At 43.2% G+C, this 22,746-nt stretch overlaps 1 protein-coding gene across 1 annotated transcript; it reads right to left on the bottom strand.

Moving 5' to 3' along the window:
• Positions 1–580: 580 nt before the first annotated feature.
• On the bottom strand, positions 581–22,357 carry LOC311204952 (trifunctional purine biosynthetic protein adenosine-3-like; the record flags this gene model as incomplete). The annotated part of the gene is made up of 21 exons (XM_084279219.1): positions 581–847; positions 1,296–1,411; positions 2,362–2,503; positions 4,514–4,644; positions 4,965–5,108; positions 6,121–6,327; positions 7,555–7,707; positions 7,980–8,231; positions 8,771–8,969; positions 11,202–11,311; positions 12,036–12,130; positions 12,252–12,483; positions 14,491–14,659; positions 15,111–15,196; positions 16,390–16,477; positions 17,158–17,283; positions 18,061–18,120; positions 18,590–18,701; positions 20,121–20,295; positions 21,340–21,435; positions 22,213–22,357. The coding sequence occupies 21 exons, from the start codon at positions 22,355–22,357 to the stop codon at positions 581–583; spliced, it is 3,105 nt and encodes a 1,034-aa protein (XP_084135345.1).
• Positions 22,358–22,746: the final 389 nt, after the last annotated feature.

Raw genomic sequence — 22,746 nt, 5'->3', positions numbered from 1 at the left:
ATGCATCATAGAATCATAGAATGTTAGGGGTTGGGAGGAACCTCAAAAGATCATGTAGTCCAACCCCCCACACACAACATTCATCCCTAATGCTTGTTCACCCCCAAATCCACACCATGCCAGCCTGGGCCTCACTTCTGACCTGCCCAGTCATGCCTGGCTTTTTTCATCCAACAGGAGCCAGTGACCCTCTTGCAGCAGCATGGGTCCTGTTTGTAGTCGCTCCATGAAGCTCCTGATGCTCTGCAGTGTGCTGCAGCCAACAAAACCTGATCTCTCAGAATTATTCACTTCCCTCTGAAGCAGTCGACCATTCTTAGAGTTTAACCCCCCCTTTGATTTGTAACACAGGACCTCCTTTACCAATGAAAGGGCAACAGAGGGAATTAAAAGCTGAAATCATAGCTCGGCTTCCGCCGCCGCTTTTGCAGGAGGAGTGTAACTAAAGCTGCAAGCTCAGGGAGACGGATCACAGTCAGAGTGGAACCCCGTGGCACTGATATGCCTGCAGCCAAGAAGCACACGGAGGGCAGGGGGAGGCAGGAAAGATGAGCAGAGAGCAAGCTGCTTGCAAACCTGGCTACACCACATCGTTTCCTTGAGGCTCCAGAGCCAGGGGAGAGGGCGTGCACGCCTCCTCCTGAAGACAGAGATTTTGGCTCTCTTGTTTCCAGTAGGTTTTCCCATCGGCTCCTAAGCGCACTGCTCCGCTGGCCACCAGCTGCAGGGCGATGGGAAAAGCCCGGCACTCGGCTTCTTGAACCCTCTCAGACAGCGTCTCCTCGGTGTCATCTGCCTTCACTGACACCAGCTCCTGGTGGATCACCGCTTTCGGACTAGATTCCTCCTGCAATGGGATACCGGCAGTCTTTCAGAGGCAGCCGGTTAACTGTGTCAGGAGGGTTATGGACAATGCAGGGGGGGCAGAGAAAGTCCTGTGAGAGATCTCAGGGAGCACATCTGTAGGGTGCAGGAGGCTGGCAGCACCTCTGGAGAGGCTTACGGCCATTAGGGGTAACTACATTGCAAAAGGGGGCACAGTGGGGAGAGACAGGGGCAAGGAGATTCAGAGGGCTGTTTGCTGAGTGTAGGAGACGAACAGGTGAAAGCAGAAGACAGGACCACAAGAAACCACAAACACAATGTAACCCCCACGTTTCCCTGTAGTTACCAATAACAACCCCAAGATTTCCAGGCATTCCTGGTACCTCTTCCTGTTTCTGCCTTTCAGAAAGGAAAGAGAAAAGCAAATTCCTTTCCACAACATACTTGCTGTTAGGCAAGAGGACACTTACCAGGACAAAATGCACGGTGCAGCCTGTGACTTTGAATCCACTTTGCAGGGCTTGCTCATGGCCATTTCCATCCTTGAGTGGTGGGAAAAGCGATGGGGAAACATTCAGAATTTTCCCTGGGCATCAGTGTGAGAGCAGAAGAAAAGAAAAAAAAAATCAATTTGAACTGAATTTCCTTTAAAAATAAAGCAAGATATGATCATGGGTTCAAAATAACAGCATTGAGCACCACCCAGGAGCTTAAATGGTCTCAACTGCAGTCAGAATGTAACATATTCAAATTCAGGTTAAAAAGCAAAGCATAAACATGGTGCTATGATCTCTAAGGAAATGTGAGGAAGCGCTGCCCTGATCTGAGGAAGTACTGCTCTTCCAGGGACACAGGTGATGGTGCAAGTTAGGGCTTTGGCTGTAGCTGGGCAAGTATATTTTAGTTGAGGCCAAACACCACATCTGCTTTTGTGTCTGTGGATGGACAGATGGAGTCCTAAGTCTGTCCACTTCCAGGTGACAAGCCCATGTGCTGCAGATGGGGGGCCTGGAAGTAGACTCCACACTGCAGCCTGATGCAGAGCCACTGCACAGAGGGAAGTCATTTTCATAGGAACCATCATTCCCAAAGGAGCCTGCCCCAGCGCAGTCGCATTGTGTGCAGTTACTCATGAGCCAGGCCTCAGGAGCTGGCACTTGGCACCCAGCACCAAGAGGAAAGAGGAGTGTGCAGTCCCCCCTTCCGCTGGCTTGGAGCACATCCAAAGCAAGCTCTCCCCCAGAGCAGGGCCGTGCTCACTCCAGGATCTGCAGTGGCTGTATTTCCAGCCCACAGGGCAGCACTAGAGGGAGAAGCATTAAGAAATCAGTCTCACTCCCATTTTTTCCCGAGCGACAGCTGGAAGGAGTAAGTTCAGCACAACTGCCCAGCCCAGCTCCTTGAGAAATGACCCAGTTATGCTGCCTGCCCCCTACTGCAGACAGAACCAAACCCCTGCCTGCTCCCTAACTCCATAATTCTAGTGAGAGCAAGCATCTGTAGTTTAATTTCTCTTTTACAATTACAATTTCCTACCTTTCCATTTTCTGAGAAAAGGACTGGACAAAATTCTCGTAAATCCTGAAAGACAGATTAGTTCCACAGCGAATTCTTCAAGAACTTGGTCGATTGTGCTGTCAAACTCAGAGCGGCTCCCGTACAACTTATGATCAATCACCTAAAACAGGAAAGCAGATCGAAAGCCCTATCAAGGAAACGGCTTTTATGTGAACTAGAACAGCTGCTTGAGCAAGAAAGAGGAAGGGAAATGGATTCATTCCAGGAGATGAGAGGATTTAAAAGTTATAAATGTGTATGTTATTCAGGATGTTAGTGATACAAACACCCCTGGGAACACCCCAATCACTTGCTCTGTAACACTAGCTGTTTCACACAGGATTCCTTCTAGGAGGAGTAGAAAATCTGCACAAAGAGAAGCCAGGTGTGAAAAGAGAACCGTGGGTAACGTGGTGTACGGGGAAACAAGGGGGTGCCTATCAGAAGATACTGACCTCTTACTCCAGAATGTCTAGCCAAAGACTGAAGTAAAACCAGTAATGACTCATCCTCAGTTAGTGTAGAGTTGCTTACTGAAAATCATGCAGAGAACAAACTGGCCAGACATTCTGCGTAAGGGGAGAGAGGGGGAGTCAAGTCTTGTTCTATTGCTACTCCTTCTCTCAGCTCCAGCTCCCCAGGTAACTGTTGGCTCCTGACTCTGGGCATGAGGACAATCAAATAAGGGGCTAACAAAGCTGTCACACTCTTGCTGATGAAAAGGGGAATTAACTTTGACACAATCATTTTCCCAGAGAAGATGGTTTATATGGTTTATAGTGCCGGAAAAATGTAGCATGAATCCAGCTCAGCTGCTGAGGAAACTTGCTGAAAGCTTTTTTGAATGCACAGAGACCCTCTAAATTCCCATACATGTGTAGCTATACAAGTATCACGCCTGCTCAAAATCACTAAATCTTAGAAAGAAGAGGTGGGCTGCATCTGAAATTTGAAGCTGTTGAATGCTTTCAGAAGGCACATTCTATACTTTGACAAATATGTGACATGATGTTACTCCCTTTCTGTATTTTTTTGTTGTTCTAGGAAAAGGGCCAATCAAAGAGTCCATGACACAGTGCTACTCTACTGACCACAGGCTTGGTATGGTGCCACTGAAAGTGACTCAGCACATCATGAGACAAAGAGCTTTCTAGGAAAGGATGAGCCAAGGAGACAACATGCTTATGTTAGTACTGGAGCACATCCAAAGAAGAGCAATGAAGCTGGGGAAGGGTCTAGAGCACAAGCCTTATGAGGGGGAACTGGGATTGTTCAGCCTGGAGAAAAGGAGGCTGAAGGGAGACTGTACGGCTCTCTACAACTACCTGAAGAGGAGGTTGTAGTCAAGTGGGTGTCAGTCTCTTCTCCCAAGTAACTAGTGACAGGACAAGAGGAAATGGCCTCGAGTACCAGGGGAGGTTTAGGTTGGGTATTAGGAAAAATGTCTTCACCAAAAGGGTTATCAAGCATTGGAACTATCTGCCCAGGGATGTGGTTGAGTGACCACTGCTGGAGGTATTTGAAAGATGTGGTGCTTAAGGACATTGGTGGTGGAGGCCCCATCCCTGGAGATATTCAAGGTCAGGCTTGATGGGGCTCTGAGCAACCTGATTTAGTAAAGATGTCCCTGCTTACTGCAGGGGCATTGGACTAGATGGCCTTTAAAGGTCCCTTCCAACCTAACACATTCTATGATTTAGCGGTGAACTTTGCAGAGTTAGGTTTACAGCTGGACTCAATGATTTTAAGGGTCTTTTCCAACCTACATTATTCTATGTCTTTTGAAGAGCCTGAGGTCTTAATTACTTCAGTTAAAGCTTGAAGCTGCATGGGCTACAGTCTCAGACTCAAACCATCAAAGCACTAGCAATTTTACATCCCTTCCTAACTCTGGCCTGTAGCACTCCCTGAAGAGATGGGGAAGACACAACAGCCTCCAGTGAGCGCCGCCCATACAGCTTCCAGCTCTGTCTCTACTGATAACTTCAGCAGCTTTGTGCTACGTCCCCTTAGCCACAGAAGAGTTTCACAGAGCAGTGAAAGGTGGCTGCTCACAGCGTGTTCCATGCACACCTACAGACTCAGCAGCTGCAAGTTAGTGATAAAAAGGAAGGGAAATGTGTGTCTTTACCCTGGTGGGAATTCCAGCCCGGGCTGCATTTCGGAGTTCTTCCACACCAGACTTGTTGGAGATGACAAGGGCAACTCGAGCACAACTGCCTGGCTCTTTTGCATAACTGATGAGTGCAGCAAGGTTTGTGCCTTGAACAGAGACAGAGCAAATGTCCATGAAACAGCTGAGCACCTATGGCACCAAGAACCGTCTCTCAGTCCTGCTCATCTAACAGAGTACTTGTTGTTGACAACTGCACAAACAGGACTAAGGAATCTGCACTAATACAGCTCATTTGTTGAGCAGCACAACACACCTCCTCGACTTCCAGTCAAAATGCAACTGTGGTTTCAGAAGGCTCCATAGACTCCACTAAAACAAAGGCAAGGTGGGTGCACTTGTAAGAGGGCCGAATTCAGCCTCTCCTTTGTAAGGACATTTCCCTGCGTGGTGATAAATGCAAGCTCACCTGTTCCAGAGATGAGAACGGCCACTTTAACTTTGTTCCTTCTGGGCTGGTGTTGACTTTCAACAACAGCGTTACTCAGCAGATGCTGGGGGGTGCTCAGCTGCAGAGCTTCAAGAAGATTCTCAACTTTGATGTCAGAACCTCCTCCAAATATGTGACCAAAAAAGTAAAAAAAAAATCTATCTTAGATTTTACTTTTCCCTTTATATTTAGTTTGTATAGTTAACTTATGTAAGTTTCAATTAAGAGAACAAAACCTATCAGCAATTAATTTACACTAGTGCTGACTGAAGTACAAACTACACACTACTTGAACAAACCAACTCATGCTACTTGTGCCGATCTCTTTTGTGTTACTCACTTGTGGAATTGGCTCCAAAAGCCTAGGTATGGCACAGCCTTTTCAAGGATTATCCCCATCTCTTACACCTGTCTTCCTCCTTCTCTCATGTTGAGAAATTCAAGGTGATGTCAACAGAGCTGAGGTTGCATTTTGGCTGCCCAAACTGCTCCCCAAGCTATGTGGTGTCCAGAGGGATTTTGGCCCATGTCTTGCTGTACATCAAGCTATGGGCCTATCAGAATGAACACATCACACATGTTTGCACACAGCTGTGTCCTATCTTCAGGCTTTACACAGGATCCATGTGAGTTGGGAAGGGGTTGGAAAGGACGTGGCTTGAGTATCATAACTGTGGTAAAATTTAGTCAACTAAATAATGGTTGAGTCATTGCAGAGGTCATCATAGGGATTTATTTGGGTATCAAGCAAGTACCTAGGTAAGACACTATTCAAACACTGTCACTCTGAAAACTTCCCACTGCTTTTAGTTGAGATCTAGATGTGAAAGTCTCAAGTAGTGTCCAACCTACTGAAATGACATAAAAAATATGAAAAGATGTGAACTACACAAACTTTGCAGTAAGGAGTCTCCTCAGTGCTTACAGAACGGATGATGCCTCCCAAGAGATGCTCAGCGCTCTGCACTCTAAAACAATTTACCGTGTATCAACTTAGAAATTATATAGTGCATCCTAAAGTGGAAAGCCCTCTGAAGTGAATGACAGATGAATCTGTTACAATCATGAATCAAGCTATAACCTCTTTCACTTCTGTCAGTGTCTTTATTTGCCATTAGGACAGGCACCCACTAACCTGTGTGACAAGGGGCAACAACCTTCCCAATCAGCCATGCTTCCTCATGTTTCTGTATGTCCTTGAGAACATGCTGAGCCAGGTCCTTCTGCACAAGCAAGACTGCACCGATCCCACAATTAAACGTCTGAGCCATCTCCTCCTCAGAGAGGTTTCCCTCTTTGTAAAGCCAGCAAAAGATTTCAGGAATCTTCCAGCTGAGTGCATCTAGAAAGGATTTAAATTTGTATATCATCAGGACCAATGTTTGGTCCCCACCTCTTACTGCATACAATGACAGTGGTGTATTACAAGAGCCGACAGAGACTAGTTCTTGCTATTTTAGGAACACTGTCCGATGAAGACACTGACCCAACTTCCACTCAAGTTTATAGGTGCTGCTTGGCTAGAAGTTTCTAGTCATAATCTGTGCAAGCCAAGTCCTCTTTAGCCTTTCTAATGGGAGCATACAGGAAATGATGGCAAGTTAAAGTGTATTTATCTCTCATCAGCCAGAGGGATGAAGACACAGATGACTTGCATCTCTTCCATAAGAGATAAAGGAGCCGTGGGACAAATCATCCTCTGGGTTATTTTGGACTACTGGAACAGATCCTGGTTTCCTGTTTCAAAGAATCAATTATTAGTATAAGAGTGTTTATGGGCAGGCAGGAACAGGGCTGAGCAGTCTACACTGAGATAGGAAGGAAGCATGGGTGGGCTTTCACAGTGACCCTACTGATGCAGGCATGGCTTTAGGCTGTCTCTGGAAGGCTTGATGGTGCAGACCTGCCATCTCAACTTCACTTTAGAAAACTAACAATGACTTGGGCTTGTTATCTTGTCTGTGGTTCCAGGCACTGTCAGGAAAGCTGGGCATCATATTAGTAAGCTGGGGTTCTTTCTTTCCTTTGTAATTTTGTTCTAAAGAAATACAGACATAAAGGCACCTTCCTCCCCCCCACCTCCCCATCCCCACAATATTTTTGGACTCACATGGTTTTCTTTAATGTTTTGAACTTATAAAGACTTTGCCCAATTTTGGCTTACACAGTTCTAGAAAAGAGATGACAAATACTAATCTGTTATGAGGAAGTTACCACTTACCATAAAATAATAATTTTCTAAAGTATGCATGTGTAAACATACTGTGGAGCAAATAATGTGAATTAGTTCTCGCAACAAGCCTCACTATTTGATCAAAATGTTTACTATGAAGAGCTGTCTAGCACAGCAGAACACACCATCTTCTCAAATCCCTTTTCTCCTCAGTATGAGCTGCCTTCAAATTTACCTTAAATTTCCCTTCTCCCATGAGATGCTCCCTTGAAATAGGAATGGTTTTGCTAGGCTCTTTGGAAACACATTGACTTCAGGTCATAGCTGAAGCTGAAAAGTCAAGTCCACACTCTATACAGTATTTGTCAAACAGAAACAACCATCTTTGGTATTTACCTAGGACAGCGCTGACAGGCTCTGGCAGGATTCTGGAGACGCCTTCCAGCAACCCCTCCTCAGCAATGAAGGCACAAGCCTTCACGTGACCCGAGCGAAGGACAGGCAGCAAAGATGGACTGTACATTTTTGCTGGGGTCAGCAGTACATCTCCTGCAAACCAAAGTGGCAATTCAATCCATTTGTTTAAAAGGTCATTAGGTGTTCAAGTGGGAATGCTCCTCTGAACAGGTGTGCTTCTGCTCTTTGAGGCAGACAACCTTGGGAACTAGCAAGAAATGCTCTTCCAAACTGTGGAGGCAGCTCCCAAAGACTGGATAACCCTAAGCCATCCTGAAGTGAACGGCCCTTGGCAGCATCTAGTTATGAAAATGTCTGAATGCAATTCATTCACAGCTTTGTCTTTGAGAAGAAAGATACTGTACCTAGAGTCTTGTCACCACAACTGCCAGGTGCTGGTGAGCAGTAGTGTAAGGAGGACATTAAGAGAATCTTCTTTATGATGCTAAAGCCCCGGCCGTGAATCCCAGAAGAGGCCAGTCCAATCAGCACATCCTCCTCCTCAGCTCTCTGCAGCCCCAGAAGCATCTGCCCTTGCTCCGCTGCACCAACCACAAAGCCAGCCAGGTCATACATGCCAGAAGAATAGGTGCCAGTCAGCTCAGCCACCTCTCTGCCTGATTGGGGAGAGAAAGCAGTCAGTGCTCGTTGCAAACCTGTTGTATTGTTAACCCGAAGTCTACAGTGTCTCCTAACATGAGCAACATACCCAGGGTAGCTGCAGTGACATGAAGCCTAAGCAGCATTCAGGTACATTTTAAAAATCCTTCTCACCTCAAGACAAAGTCTGGTGAAGTTAATGAAAGAAGAATTCTTCTTTTCCCTGTTTCATGTTACTTATCTGGCACCTCCCCCCTATGACTGAATATCAGAAAGGGAATGAAAACATACTAACACTTCAAGAATGTGAAGCATCCAGTTTTGCTCTCCTTTGTACAGGGACAAATAAGCAAGAATCAGGATCCAAATGCATGAATAGTAAAAATCACCCCTCTGTGCTGACCCATTGGAAGAATTTAAGCCCAAATGATTGACTTTTATTTTATCCACCAGAAACAACTGTTCTAATACCACACACAGCCTCTGCCTGCAAAGTCTATTTCACTAGTAATTGTTTCAACACCAGAACCTTCAAATCTCAAAGAAACGTTCATACCCAAGAAAGCACACCCTGCATTTCTGCAGGCTTCAGCTATTCCTTCTTTGATTGTTTCAGTCACTTCAACATCGAGTTTGCCACAGGCAAAATAATTGAGGAAGAAGAGAGGCTCTGCTCCTTGAGCCAGAATGGCATTGACACACATGGCAACCAGGTCCTGACCGATGGTGTCGTGTCTCTTACACACTTGTGCAATCTGAAAAACACGGTGGGAACCACCAGTGGTGACAAAACATATGCAAAACTCAGATATTAATCAGCCAAATAATCAGAAATAGCCTGCTCCCTGAACAAAATCACAATGGAGCATGCACGCAAAGGGTAACCTGGTGCATCATCTAGTTTTAATCAAGAGAAACCAGCTTCTTTTTTTTTTCCTTGCAGAGAAAAGAACAGTTTGGTTTGCTTTCTGAAATGTTAATTCCAATTCCAGATCCAGCTCCCCTGAAATTGTCATTTTCAGTTGCTTGTTTGCTTGCTTTCCGGAATATTATGTCAAGTCCAGAACAAGAGGTCTCTAAAAGCAATTACAAATTCTGAGGTTAATCAGCCTACAGAACATCCCAGCAGATTATAAAAATAAGATCAGGTTGTTCAAACATCACTGGGTGTTCTGCTTGACTTTTGCCAACTAATTTCACTGGGCTACGCAGCAAAACTGAAACAATTCAGTAAGCAGCTTTTCCTTCTTCTCCAAGTCCACAGGGAATGAGATACTCCACTCCCAACCTCCCCAAGGAGTCTTCTGATCTAAGCTATCTCACATTACAGACAACAACGTGGGCCATGTCTATAGGTTCTCCTGAAAGACAGGTCTTTCCCAAAGCAAAAGTATTTCCCTCAGGAAGGCTGCTATTTGGTTTTTAAAAATCATGAAGGCGTTTGCATCCTACAAGTAATGAAACCTGCTTCAGACATCATGGCTCCTACAAAGTGGCAATATTTACACTGCTTTACTAAAACCAGAGGTTTCTACGCTGTCAGGGATACACCAGAGAGGTTCTGCTTGTGCCAACTGCTGCTGCAGATACACAGCACCAGCTCACACACTGCAACTGACCTGTCAACTGCCCCTTCAGGGTGAGAAACAGGACAAAGATTGCATATGTGTGGACACATTTTCAAGGAAACTACCTTCTACTGACACAGCTCAATCAGTGCAGTTACACCGGCGCAGAAAAGCTCAGGACAGAAAGATGGGCAAGAGAAAAAGGCACATAAATACTATCACTGGCTTCAAAAGGGTAACAGACCAGCACCTCAACAAAGTCTGAGTTTGGATTACTAACCTGATTTCTTTCACTGGCTGGTGGATTTAGAAGAGCTATGGAAACCATTATCCCATGTCTTTGTTGCATTATAACACCTCCCTCCTGCTGATCTAATAACAACTCACATAGGCATCAGCCAACTTTTTTTTGGCTGAGGAAGAGTCTTGGGAACAGTCTGTGTAAACACAGTTGGGAACGTCTCTCTGCCAGGCAGTTGGAACTGAGGCTCACAAGAGCCAGCACCACTTGCTTTCTCATGCTCAGAGGTGTCCAAGGATGTAATTGTGAGCTCTCTAGTTTTGTTGGTGGACAAGTGTGGTCTGTTTAGATAGGGACCCTTCCAGGTGAGGATCACCATTTTATTGGTCCTAAGTGGAGGCAGGAGTTGCTCTCTATGATCTTTATGGGTCCCTTCCAACTCAGGATATTCTGTGATTGTACAACTGCAAAAGACCTTCTTCTGCATTATTGTGTTCAGTTTCCTGCTGTTGCAGGAAGCCACATCATATCATCCCATTACTAAAGGTATAAACACCACCTTGAAACAAGTGAAGTTGCTGTGCTTGGTCAGTGAAAGACAGCTTCAGACCTCCACTCCTCTGAAGGCTGAAAGCCGCCTTCTGATTCAGCTTATAAACACATTCCTGGCTTAATTTATCCTTTGTGTTCTTGTGTATCTAGCATTCTTTATCTACTTGCTTCTCTTTCTCTTGAATGTTTATCTCCTCTATTGTTCTTTTTCCCAGTGCCCTAACAGCAGCAACCATGCTGCCTCTCTGCATAATTTCTTAAGCTGACAGTTACCATTTCAGCCCTTCACTGGATCAACTCTTCTCAGAGCTGATGTTTCTCAAAGCCACCAGATCCTTTATTTTATAGTAGAGATTCTGGTTCTTAGTTTCTCAAGTGTCCAGCTAAATGTTTGTGGGGGTTTTTTTGTTATCATTCCATCACAAAATATACAGAACTTCCACATTCTCAATGACACATGCACTACTTCAGCTCAGAAGATCATCTACAACCTCCAAATGACCACTGCCACGGCCTTGAGATGTATTTATAATGCTCAGAAGGGTGCAGATGGTGCAGTTGGCTGTGGCACTTTAAACAGTCTTGAGAGATACCGTAAACTTTGGTACATTCAAGTTGCAAATTACCTGCAGTTTAGGTCCAAGCCCTTTAGTTTGAGATACCAAGATGGGATCATCATACCCTGATGCTTTCAAGTCAAAGAAACCAGCAAAGCCTCCTACTTCTGAATGACTGCCTGCCAAGTACAAACATGTTCAGAAACATTTTTAAGGGAAAAGAAAAAAAGTCCCAAAATGCTCATCAAGGCAAATTATGGTTTCTTGGAGAAGACAGCACTTTGTTCACTTGCAGAAATACACACAGCTTTATGAAGCATGAACATTCAAGTCATGTATATCATGGTGTTGTAAATAGCTTTTTGTTATTCTGTACTGGTGACCTATGGATTGCATATAGCAAAGATTAAACATTTTACCCAACTGAAGAGCTCACCCGTTTTCTTTATGCAGCTACTTTTTTCTAAGGGGAAAAAAATCAACATTAAATTCTCCTCAGTAGATCACTGCTAAGAGTAAAGAACATAGTCAGAAGAGCAAATAGTAAGTGATTGTTAGCCACTAACAAGGGATTAGCCACACCCTAATAACTGGTTGAATGTAGTACTCGTATATACAGGATCACTTGTCCAGTGACATGCAAAATCATTCACTAATCCAGGAGTTACTCCATTCACTAGACTAACTTTGAAAAGATGCAATCAACCCCATGTTAAGCCAACTATTTTTAATTAAGCGAAAGAGGACTGATGAGAAAAAAATCAGGACTTTCTTTGTGATGACCTCAGTCCAGTTTCTCAAGCTCAATTGCAATGCCAAAAATGCATTTACCACCTCCTGTGGAAAAAAAGTTCTGTTACATACAATATGCTGAGAAATTAGTAAGATAGTTCCCAATCTTACCTGATCTGGTACCACTTACAATTGATGTTTCAGGCTGATGAAATAAAACATCACAGGTTACAGCTTCCACATGTCTTTCTTTGTATATTAGACCCCTGTGAAGAGTAAGGACATGCTAGCAGCAGTAGCAAGGCCTTTTTGCATAGACCATCACACAAATGGTAACAATAGATACAAAACTAGCATCTATTTCTGCTAGTGCCTTTGCTTACATACAGAGAATGTCTGAGAAGCCGTATACCCCGATGGCCAATGTCCTTCCTGTAAGTGGCACCCTTGAAATGTATGGCTGCTACACCCCTGTTGACTTCTCCCAGTGCTTTCATCAGGTCCTCCTTAACAGCAGTAATGGAGAGGACTCTGCCACCACTCGTCACCACTCTGCCATCCTTCAGTGTTGTGCCAGCATGGAACACCTCCAGCCCTAACTCTTTGGCTTGCAGCAGCCCTACAAAAGCAAAAGGAACTCTCTGAGTATTTTAAATCACAGACTATGTTGGCAAGGCAGTGTTCTTCAGATAAGACTGAACAACAACAAAGCTCCCCACCTTACCATCCTTCCAAGAAACAGTAGTTCCAGTGAAGTGTACCCCACTCCACTGGCTCTAAGACACCCATACAAGATATCCAGTAAGGACACAGATCACACAGGGACAGAAATAAGGGATCTGGGAGCCACAAAAGGTCCTAGAACTATCCTGTAGCAGGACAAAACTGCGCTGAATAATTTAAATGTGAGTAATTTGCACAGGGCTTTCCTGTATCACAATCCACAGCAGTATACTGCTTGGATTCTCTCCTCTCCCTCATATTAAACCATTAATGTTAACAGCACCTCAGCACTCCCTTTGCTGTTCCGCTGTGTGCCCACTCCACACAATTCCCTACCATACCACACTTGTAATCAGCCCTCTACAAACACTTGCAGGTGGCTGTGCAGTATCTAAAACAAGTTACATATTGTTTTTATTTTAATTTGTTTCTGTGTATTTTCCTGTTAGAGGAAAGTAAAATTGCTCCAGGGTTATTTAGAGATGCATATCTTGAGGAGAAGATAAGGAAAGAGGAGGAACTGCTGCCATCGCTTGGGAAAAGCAAAACAAAACAGAGTTTTCCCCTTGCTGCCAGCTGAACAGATTTTATAAACAAGCAAAAAGGACCTTCATATTTGCAGAGAGTACATCCACACAGCACTGCCCTGACAAGGTCAAAGCTGAGCCCCAGCTGGCTTTACTGCGGTGGAAACCTAACCCCTTCCCATCAGGTTTTAGCAAATACTCTCTAAGAGAATATTTATTAATGCCATTAAAATGTGGCAATCAATGTGAAAAATAGGAGAAAAAATAAGAAACCACTCACAACTACAGGGGTTGGAGTGTAATGATAAAAGAATGAATTTAATTTAATTGTTTTGACTGTCTTTTTTTTCGTGATTAAGAAGCAGAGTGGTCATACAACCTCACTCCTAAAGGTATGAATACCAACTTGAAAAAAAAATGTGTTCCTGAGTCTGACTAATAAAAGGCAGTCTGTTAGCAGAGGGATTCATTCAGATCCATGGGTTGGATTTTTACAGCTACAGAAATGAAGAGTTTCCTAGAATATCACTGACAAAGCAAAATAAATACAGTAAGTGAACAGGAAAAGGAGAGTGAGCTAGGAAAACAGGACAGCAGAAATCTTGACAAGGGAAAAATCATTGTAAGACAACCTCATTCCTGAGTGTCATAGGGTAACTGGAGTTCTGACAAAAATAAGGTGTCCTTGAAATAAGATCAGTTGTCTGGGCTGCTTTACACAAGGCATAGTGTTGGACTGGCAAAGCAGTAGCTGAGGGGGGAAGGAAATAGTTCTGCAACAGTTCCCTCTGATTGTAAACATTTTTTAAAAAATAACATTAAGCCACAAGAATTTTAACACAGAAAGTATTAATCTAAAGCCTACATGCCAAATGTCCCCCAAACCTTTTGAGCCCTATGGAGAAGAGGTCCTTAGTAGTGTTACACAGTAATGTCCTGGCTGGCTGGGAAGGAAGGAACCGAGCTGATGGTAGGTGTGAACTGCTCCTATTTTTAAGGCTACAGGTCCTCGAGTCTCACCCTCATGTCCTGGTACAGTCTATGGAATGACTCCACATGGATGCACCAGAGCTACTGCAGGAGGACCTAACGCCCCATCACCTTCTTATCTCAGCAACCAGCTGCAGACAGAGATTTATGGAATGAGGCAATTTTAATCATTTAGCCCCTGTGCTACTTGGACAAGCATGCACTCCCAGTAAATGATCTCACTGAACAACTTTCCTTTCCACAAGAACAAGGAGTGACAGATGAAGGCAGATTCTGATCAGCATGAGGGAGAGGATGGAGGAAAGCAGTACAGCTCTCTGGGAGAAGAGGTAAATGCAAGCTTACTGAAGTACTAGGCTAAAAAGTAGACAACCTACTGAAGTTACCTGTTACCTCCAGTCCCTTGTCATAGTCTCCTGGGTAACCCGGACTTGCCATGACCACACACACAGCTGTAGTATTTTCTGACCAGGCTGGCATGAAGCTGCAGAGTTTACCATCAATTATTGCTTGAATCACTTCATAAAAATCATTTTTAAGCAATGGTAGGATTACCTGCAGGAAAAATATGTAGTGATAGAAGTTAATTCTTATTTTGCTGACTTGTTGAAATTCAACTTAGAGAAAATTCAATTAACAGAGTAAAATCTGTACCATAGGGGAGCATAAATTTGCTGCATCTCTTTGTAATGAGCAGAAATTTACAATATGAGATGTGAGGTTATGTGGAAGGAATGTGAATTTAGGCCCCTTGCAGTCTGCTTCTATCCAAAAAAATAACATTGGAGCAACAGCTCTTTCACTTAGTTTTTTAAACCATCAATTCACAGAAGCTGCCTAGCTAAAGTTTTAAGTTGCCTCATCATTTGTTTAAGACATTCTCATTCAGATCCTCATGTTCAGGGGAAGGAAGACACAAATCTAAATATAACCTGCACATTTCCCCAGAGGTAACAGTCAGGGGTAAAACACTAAAGCAATGAAGTTTCCAGTATGTTTCACTCACCTGGCACTGAGGGTCACCAAACTGACACTTAAAGTTTAAAATTTTCACACCATCTTTGGTAAGCATTAAACCTGTTTGCAGCACACCTGAAGAGAAAGAATACACAGCCAAGCAAATTAATTGAAACATTTATTTTTCAAGGACTCCTTTAAGCACAACCCAGTACCTTGGAATGTGGAAAGCCATTCTGCAAATCATAAGGAACTAGAAGCAAGGACTCTGCAACCTCTTGTACCCAAGTCATAGTATTTCCACAAGGAGCAACAAAGTGGCAAGCAGCAACCTGAGGAACATAGCATCACTCTCTACGTGAAATACAAGGGAAATTAACCTCTCTACATTAGAAAGTCAAGTTCCACCTTCTGCTATAGCTTTCTAAATGCAGGTGTTGAGAGATTAGAAAGAACTGACAGGGTGAAAAAAAAAAAACAGTTCCCATAAAACCCCATTCATAACCCAGTCCTTGCAATTTTCTTACCATTAAGTGCCCTATTGCTATGCATAAGTATACATGTATAACTCTGCATTTCAGGCAAAACACCAGACCAAAATTCAGTACTGCTACTGCCAAACAAAACTGAACGAGAACTTACTGAAATCGGTATTGGGTAGTTTCTGCTGCAATGCACATATACAAACATGGTGATCCAAGACAGGCCTTGCACCAGAAAAACAAACCCCAGAGAACAAGTAGTGTTAAAAACTTTAAAGCCCACAAAGCATCTGGTCCTCCAGCATCATCATGCTACGTTCTTAGTGGGGCTTTCAGCATTGTAAAAGTTACCAAATAGCAGGGAATACATGGCAGGCTGGAACCCATCTCTTCACATGCATGTGGTCTCGACAGTCTTCAGCCCCAAAAGCAGCCACTGGTGTCAAGTGACAGCTGTGAGCATCACCGTTCTTTTTCAAATCAGCCTTAAGTCAAACAAAACTTACACTGCTGTGTACAGGAGTGAGCAGTACAACCAAACTTAGGCAATTACCACACCCTAAACTACACAGGATCTGGTTGCAACTGTTAAAAATATTTGGCTGCATATGTTAAAAATATTCTGGTTGCAACTCATTAAAATATTTAATAAAAATACAATATGTTTTATGGAGAAAAGACAGAAGTTCTTCTCTCCAAAGGATGAGCTATAAACCAGACCAGTGAGGCTCAACACTGCATGAAAAATTAACTACCTTAAAAAAAACAAACATCCAAATATTATTTGGAATTCAAAATGAAACTAATCTTGATACAACTTTAGTTTTGAGTTGAAAGCCTACTTACCTACATATGCTGCTCCCTCTTGTCTCATACTGTCAACAACGTGTTGAAGTATAGCATCATTGATTTTCTCTAGAAGAACTTCTGGAACCTGATGATCAACATCAAACTGACTGAGACAGTGAGGACATTTACTGGACTAGCTCATAGGACCTGGAAGGTCTGGTATGTAGATGCCTTGGCTATGTTTTCGGCTCTCCCACCCCCCACAAGCACGGTCCTTCCATTGGGGTGTCTGAAGGACAGATACACCTACCCACTGCCTCCCAAGCTTTTCTGTTTGGTTCTTTCTTTAGGCAGCTAGTTTTGAGCAGGTCTGAGACACTGGCAGCCTGGGCTGTACACAGTAACATTGCTTCTGTACTTAGAGAAAAACACACTAATAATACACTACAGCATATTGAGAACAATGCAGTCAGCTTTAAGAACTAACAAGAAGAAACCCAAGATTATGCTCAAGACAAAGACTCCAGGCATGTGGGGAATTTTGCAGGGACATTTCAAGTGATGCTAATTGGATCAGAGAAACTCCAATCTTAGGAATAACGGAAAAGGTAGAAGAGAGGCCATTCCTCAGAATACTGGCTCACTGAATCCTAAAGAATGAGAACTAAAGTTTGAGCCCTGTACTGCACTTACACAAGCAAAGCATCAGTCAATTCGAGAAGAAATCTGGCCCAGGTGGTAGAAACAAGATTGGGTCCTAATGGGGATATATTAACCACAGATGCGATCAGCCTTATTGCAGGCTGAGAAGGAAGGATGCTATACCTGAGGAACCGGGCAATAGGCTCCCATCCCTCCAGTGTTTGGACCTTGGTCGCCATCCAACAGTCGTTTGTGGGCCTGGGCTGGGGGCATTGAGGCAACAGTGACACCATCCGTGAAGCACAAGCACTGTTATGAGACACAGAACACACAGAGACAGTGACAGTGACAGTGTCCTGTCCTAAAGGAAGTTAACACTGCTGGTCATAGGCTGAGGCTCAGTTCTGCCAGGAAAATTTAGAAATCAAAGCCAGAAAGCACTAGGATCCACTTACTCTGCTGTAAGTGCACTGACCTGAAGGATTCATTGAGCTTTCTTCCGCATTTTTAAATAAACAAGAGAAATGGTGGCCCTCAGAACAATTCCTTTCTGATGAATTACATCTTGACCTATGAGTCGTACGGACATCTGCTGACCTTGAGCCATGCAAATAGTCTTCATTCACCTGACAGACTTGTTCCTGTGTTTCAAGTCGAATGTGTGTGCATTTGCAGATCAGGGGCCTGAGTGATTGTGAGGCATTCTCAGTGCAGAACAAACCTTGCACAGAAACCTCAGGTTTAGTTTTCCTGTGGCATACAATACGCATCCTTAAGTTTTATCTTGCCACTGAGTAGTAATCCAGGGTAAAGACAGTGCTAAAATAGGCACTAAATACTAGCACAATAAATACTAGAACAAATTTATGGATGCTAGTAACAAGAATTGCCAAGAGAAAGTCCATACAAACATGTTTTAGGTCACTTTAGGATTATCAAATTCCTTAGGTTGTATATTTATTTATGTAAGTGCAAATAAAACGACAACTCCCCCCTACTTCAAACAATAAACTTGTGTGCTGATGCACAGAGCATAGCAATTATGCCAAAGAATAATGGCACACAACCACACCATCAATCACATACAGAAAGTTCTTCCCCTTGAAGAAGTTCTTCAATAACAACCATCTCTCCAAACATTCTGTCCTGTACAAAAAAAGTAATAAAGAATTCCTCCAGTTAGCAAACATGGCACCTACGAGCTAAATAATCTCTTTACTTTCTTTTAACAGTACAAAGCAAGGTGCATGAAAAGTACAGGCTTGCTCAAATTCTGGTATGTTGAACAAAACTAACAGACTCTCACTTGGAGATAAGGAAGAGACATTGAAATGCACCTTATCAGACCTCGGGAGCCAACGAGACATTAAAAATTTGGAGGGACAGGGCAGCAGGATTCAGTCCTGCAGTGAGAGTTCAGCCACAAACTCTACCAAGTTCTGCCCAGCATCTGAGGCAAGCATGAGGAATTTGAGACTGGTACACAGAGAAATTCCTTAGTCAAATGGACAACTTCCTCCCCAAAATACTTGCTTCCTGTGGCTGAAATTACAACATCACAGGCTACAAACATGAAGGAACTGGATTCCCAGTGATTAATTAAAGATTTATCCACCTGCATAACCTCTTGGACAGCTCTGCAGGCTTCCTCCTTGCTGGCTGCAATAGTCACTTCTTTTCTAGCAGCGGGGCCCCTTGCCCGTACAACTCGTGCAGGAAAGTCTGTGCTTTAAATGAAAGTGAAAGTGAGATTCAGGTATCCCTCCTGCATCCAGTGAAACCACATTTTTAAACCAAGTGCCTCTCATATTCTTCCCCTTTTCCTGAATGGTTGAAGAATATCCTTGGACAAGTCACTAACACCTCACAGTTTCTTCCTCTCTTCCCTCAGCTGGGTTACTATTTTATTCCCATCATAGGTTTAGCAAGGTGAACTCCTTGATGCTTTGTAACACCACATTACAGTACATAACCCTACATACCACTACAGAAAGTTATCTTTAGGTAAGGTTAAGGCTGAATTAGGTCTTGCACATAAAGGGTATGTTAAAACTAGTAACACTGTAACCCCAGAATTGCTGCACTTAACTCTTAAACACAAATTAAATCTAGGAGAAGGAAAAAAAAAAACACAAAACACCACAAAATTAACATATTTTAACTACACTTCAATCCATTCACCTCTGGCGTGTGGATAGTCACATAAAATGTCCCTTTTGACAAGCTGACTCTGCACAGTAGTAACCTGTTTCCTGAAACATTTCATTCCTCCTTTCCACATTACAAGTTATAGAAGGATACATCTCAGCCCTAGATTTATACAAGCAGCCAAAAGCAGGCTCACACAAAGCTCCCTTTCTCTACATCTCAGTGGGCTGACCTGAGTCTTATGTGTACTTACAGACATACAAGTTGTTGGCTTGTTTCTCTGCGTAGCTGTAATACAGACTAAACGCTGTTACAGAGCAAAGTCAGTGAAAAGGTTGCTTTTATTAAAAAAATAAAAAAAAAAAAAGTTAAAAGTTCCACTAAATTGTACCACATGTGCACAGGGCAGCAAAGACATGAAGCCCATGAAACCACCACAGCCCAGTGCAGCTGAACACAGCAGCTGCTGTGAGACTGGACCGCAATAGCCACAGCGGTGAGTTATTCTCCCAAAGGAACCCCAGTGACTGCAGAGGCATTACTGCTCAAGGCAAATGCAGAAATGGGTAGCTATAGCTCTCTCCCCATGTAAGAGATGCTGAAGAACTAAGAGTATCCTCCTGAAGTTATGAGTATTTGACCAGTCCCCCCCATACCACTCCACAGACAGTATTTTGCTGGTATCTGTCTGTGTAGAAATTATTCTTACAGGAAGTTTTATTGAAATATTTTTCTCTGCTGCTTTTTTTTTTTACTATTAAATGGCTGACTAACATCCTGAAGAAGCTGATCAAGGGGAAAAGCTGTGATCTGTGAGCAGAAAAGTCAACCTATTTAAGTTCCCTGCACCTTGATCATTTGTCTCCAATTACAAAACTAATTCATTCAGTAGCTACTTGAGAAAAGCAGTTGAAAATTTACCTAGTTCTAGGTAACCATCATGGGTGAAGGCCAAATGCACTGATAACTTGACAGAGGAGTTTCCTGTGTCAATGTACCTGATAATAAACCTACAAGCTTCCTGGGGATTGGTGAAGGCTTTCCATCTGGCTGTCGGGATGCCATGTCGATCCAGGAAGGCTTTGGCAAAACTGGTGTTGGATGCCAGCTGGGCTGCTTTTGCAGATGGTCCAAAACACCTAACTCCTGCTGCTCTCAAGTCATCAACAATCCCTATTTATCAAAAATAGCAAAAGAACCAGGTCATCTCTTTGGAAACACTGAGTCATTTTGACAAAAGGAAAAACACATAACCATTCCAATAACCATTCCACAACATTCTGTGATTCCAGCAGTCTGTTAACACTTTGCCTTGTCTCCTTGTCCTTAAAATAAGGTTCTGCATATCCAATGACCTATTCACTATTTAAGACAGGGAGATTTTACTGTACCACAATACAGTAAATGCACATGATGGCCTGGGCACTGTTGAACACAGCAACAGTGTTATCACAGAAATCAGAAATCACAGAATTATCAAGGTTGGAAAAGACCTAAAAGATCATCCAGTCCAACCATTCACCTATTACTACTAGCTCCCACTAAACCATGTCCCTCAATACAACGTCCAGTCTTTCCTTGAACACCCCCAGGGTCGGTGACTCCACCACCTCCCTGGGCAGTGCATTCCAGTGCCTGACTACCCTTTCCGAGAAGTAGTGCTTCCTAATGTTCAGCCTGAACCTCCCCTGCCGCAGCTTGATACCATTCCCTCTAGTTCTGTCGCTGTCTACACGGGAGAAGAGGCCGACCCCTAGCTCACTACAACCCCCTTTAAGGAAGCTATAGAGAGCCATAAGGTCTCCTCTGAGCCTCCTCTTCTCCAGGCTGAACAATCCCAGCTCCCTCAGCCGCTCCTCGTAAGGCCTGTGTTCCAGACCCCTCACCAGCTTAGTAGCCCTCCTCTGAACGCGTTCCAGGGCCTCAATGTCTTTCCTGTAGGACTACTGAAGGAAAATTGTTTGTATAAAACAAAGCAGAAGACACCAGAGTACCTGCAACCATTACTGATTGTTGGTGTTGCATGATTTCCCCTGCTGATTTCTAACATGCACAAAGCAGCATGTAGCTGTGAAGCCAAATGTTTATTTACAAGATAATTAAAGAGCAAAAAAAAATTGGATTAAATCAGTGTGTCCTAAGATCTGAAAGAGGTAATTTCAAAGCAGTATTCAAGGTGCTGATTTTTAATGTCAAATTAATTCATTCCAGCCTTACCAGCTGCCAAAAGAGCCTCCTGTCCAACTAACACGAGACCGATGTTATGATCTTTGCAGAACTGGGTAACAATAGTGTGATTGCTCACTAATACAGCTGAAAGGAAAGGGTAAATATAACTAAGTTACTGTTGTAAGGTGTGAATAAGAGATGGGAGACAAGAATGTCGTTGTTCTATCTCCCTAAGAAGGATGATTTAAAAAATTAAACAGCCCATGAAGGGCAAAGTAAAAGAAGCAATATAACGAGTCCAGAAAGAACAGTGAACATTTCCAATTTGCACTACTGTGAATACACATCTGCCAACTTATGAAATGATTACAGATAGCAAACAAAATACAAGATAAACTTTCAAAAGCTGCTTATCATTATAGAATATTTTTTTAAAATAAAACTCTAAGTTCATAAGGAAACTAATTTTCAACTTCTGAGCAAAGCTTTACTCAATGCCAGTGCACAGTGTAGCTAAATGTAGCTGAGCAGCCTAAGCAGACACCAGAGAAGTTTCTAACCAGAAGTTACTAAGTTTAAGCCCTTTATTCCTCTGTTCAGTTTCATTGAAATTGATCAGTGAAGTCACAGGTAACAGTAGAAGGAAAGAGATGAGGTGTAGAAATACACAGTCTCACATAAGCCTCACCTTAAAGGCTGGGCTAAAAATAGATGTAGTATGATATCTTACTAGGCATTTCTAAAATTCAGAAACAAAACATACAGGGGAAAAAAAAAAAAGCAAGCCTATGTCTGTGGTACCAATAGAAGAAAAGAAAGATTGTTCTCTCCCACCAGCTCAGTACAAATGTGATCAGTTTCATTTCAGTTCCAACAGCAGCAGTATTACTGATTGCTTGGCACAACAATGTATTTTTTTACCTGAATTTGAAATTTTTCCATTGTCAGCTGTTCCTGCATTTCCTGGAGCAACAAACACTTGTTTTACATGTGGGGACTGGGCCAGCTTCCAGGCCAGCGCATGCTCTCTCCCTCCGCTGCCAATCACAAGCACTCGGTCGGCCATCAGCCTGTGCAAACCCAGAATTGTAACATCCAGTACAATCTCTTCATTACACAAGCCCACGTAAAGATAAGCAAAGATACATAAAATCATATCCCTCTCTTAGGACTGGTGAGGAACATCAACCCCGTTGGTATTAGGAAAGTACTGTAAGGCATCCAAACAAAGGGACTGCACCAGTAGTGTCAATGGATGGAAGCATCATTCACACTTCTGGTTTAAATAGTGACAAGGATGAAATCACTGAGAATTTTTTTTAAACTTGCTTCAGCATGGTCAAGATTCCCTCTCTTAGGTATCCAGGCTGAAATGATCTTGTCACGACCAGACCTCATCGACACACAGCAGAGGAAGTTTCATACAAATGCTCTAGGTAACTTACATGGAAAATA

This window comes from Gallinula chloropus (genome assembly GCF_964237585.1).
Source record: "Gallinula chloropus genome assembly, chromosome: 1".
Lineage (NCBI taxonomy): Eukaryota > Metazoa > Chordata > Aves > Gruiformes > Rallidae > Gallinula > Gallinula chloropus.
The sequence above is the reverse complement of the archived record's forward strand: the minus strand, read 5'-3'. Positions and strand labels throughout refer to the sequence as shown.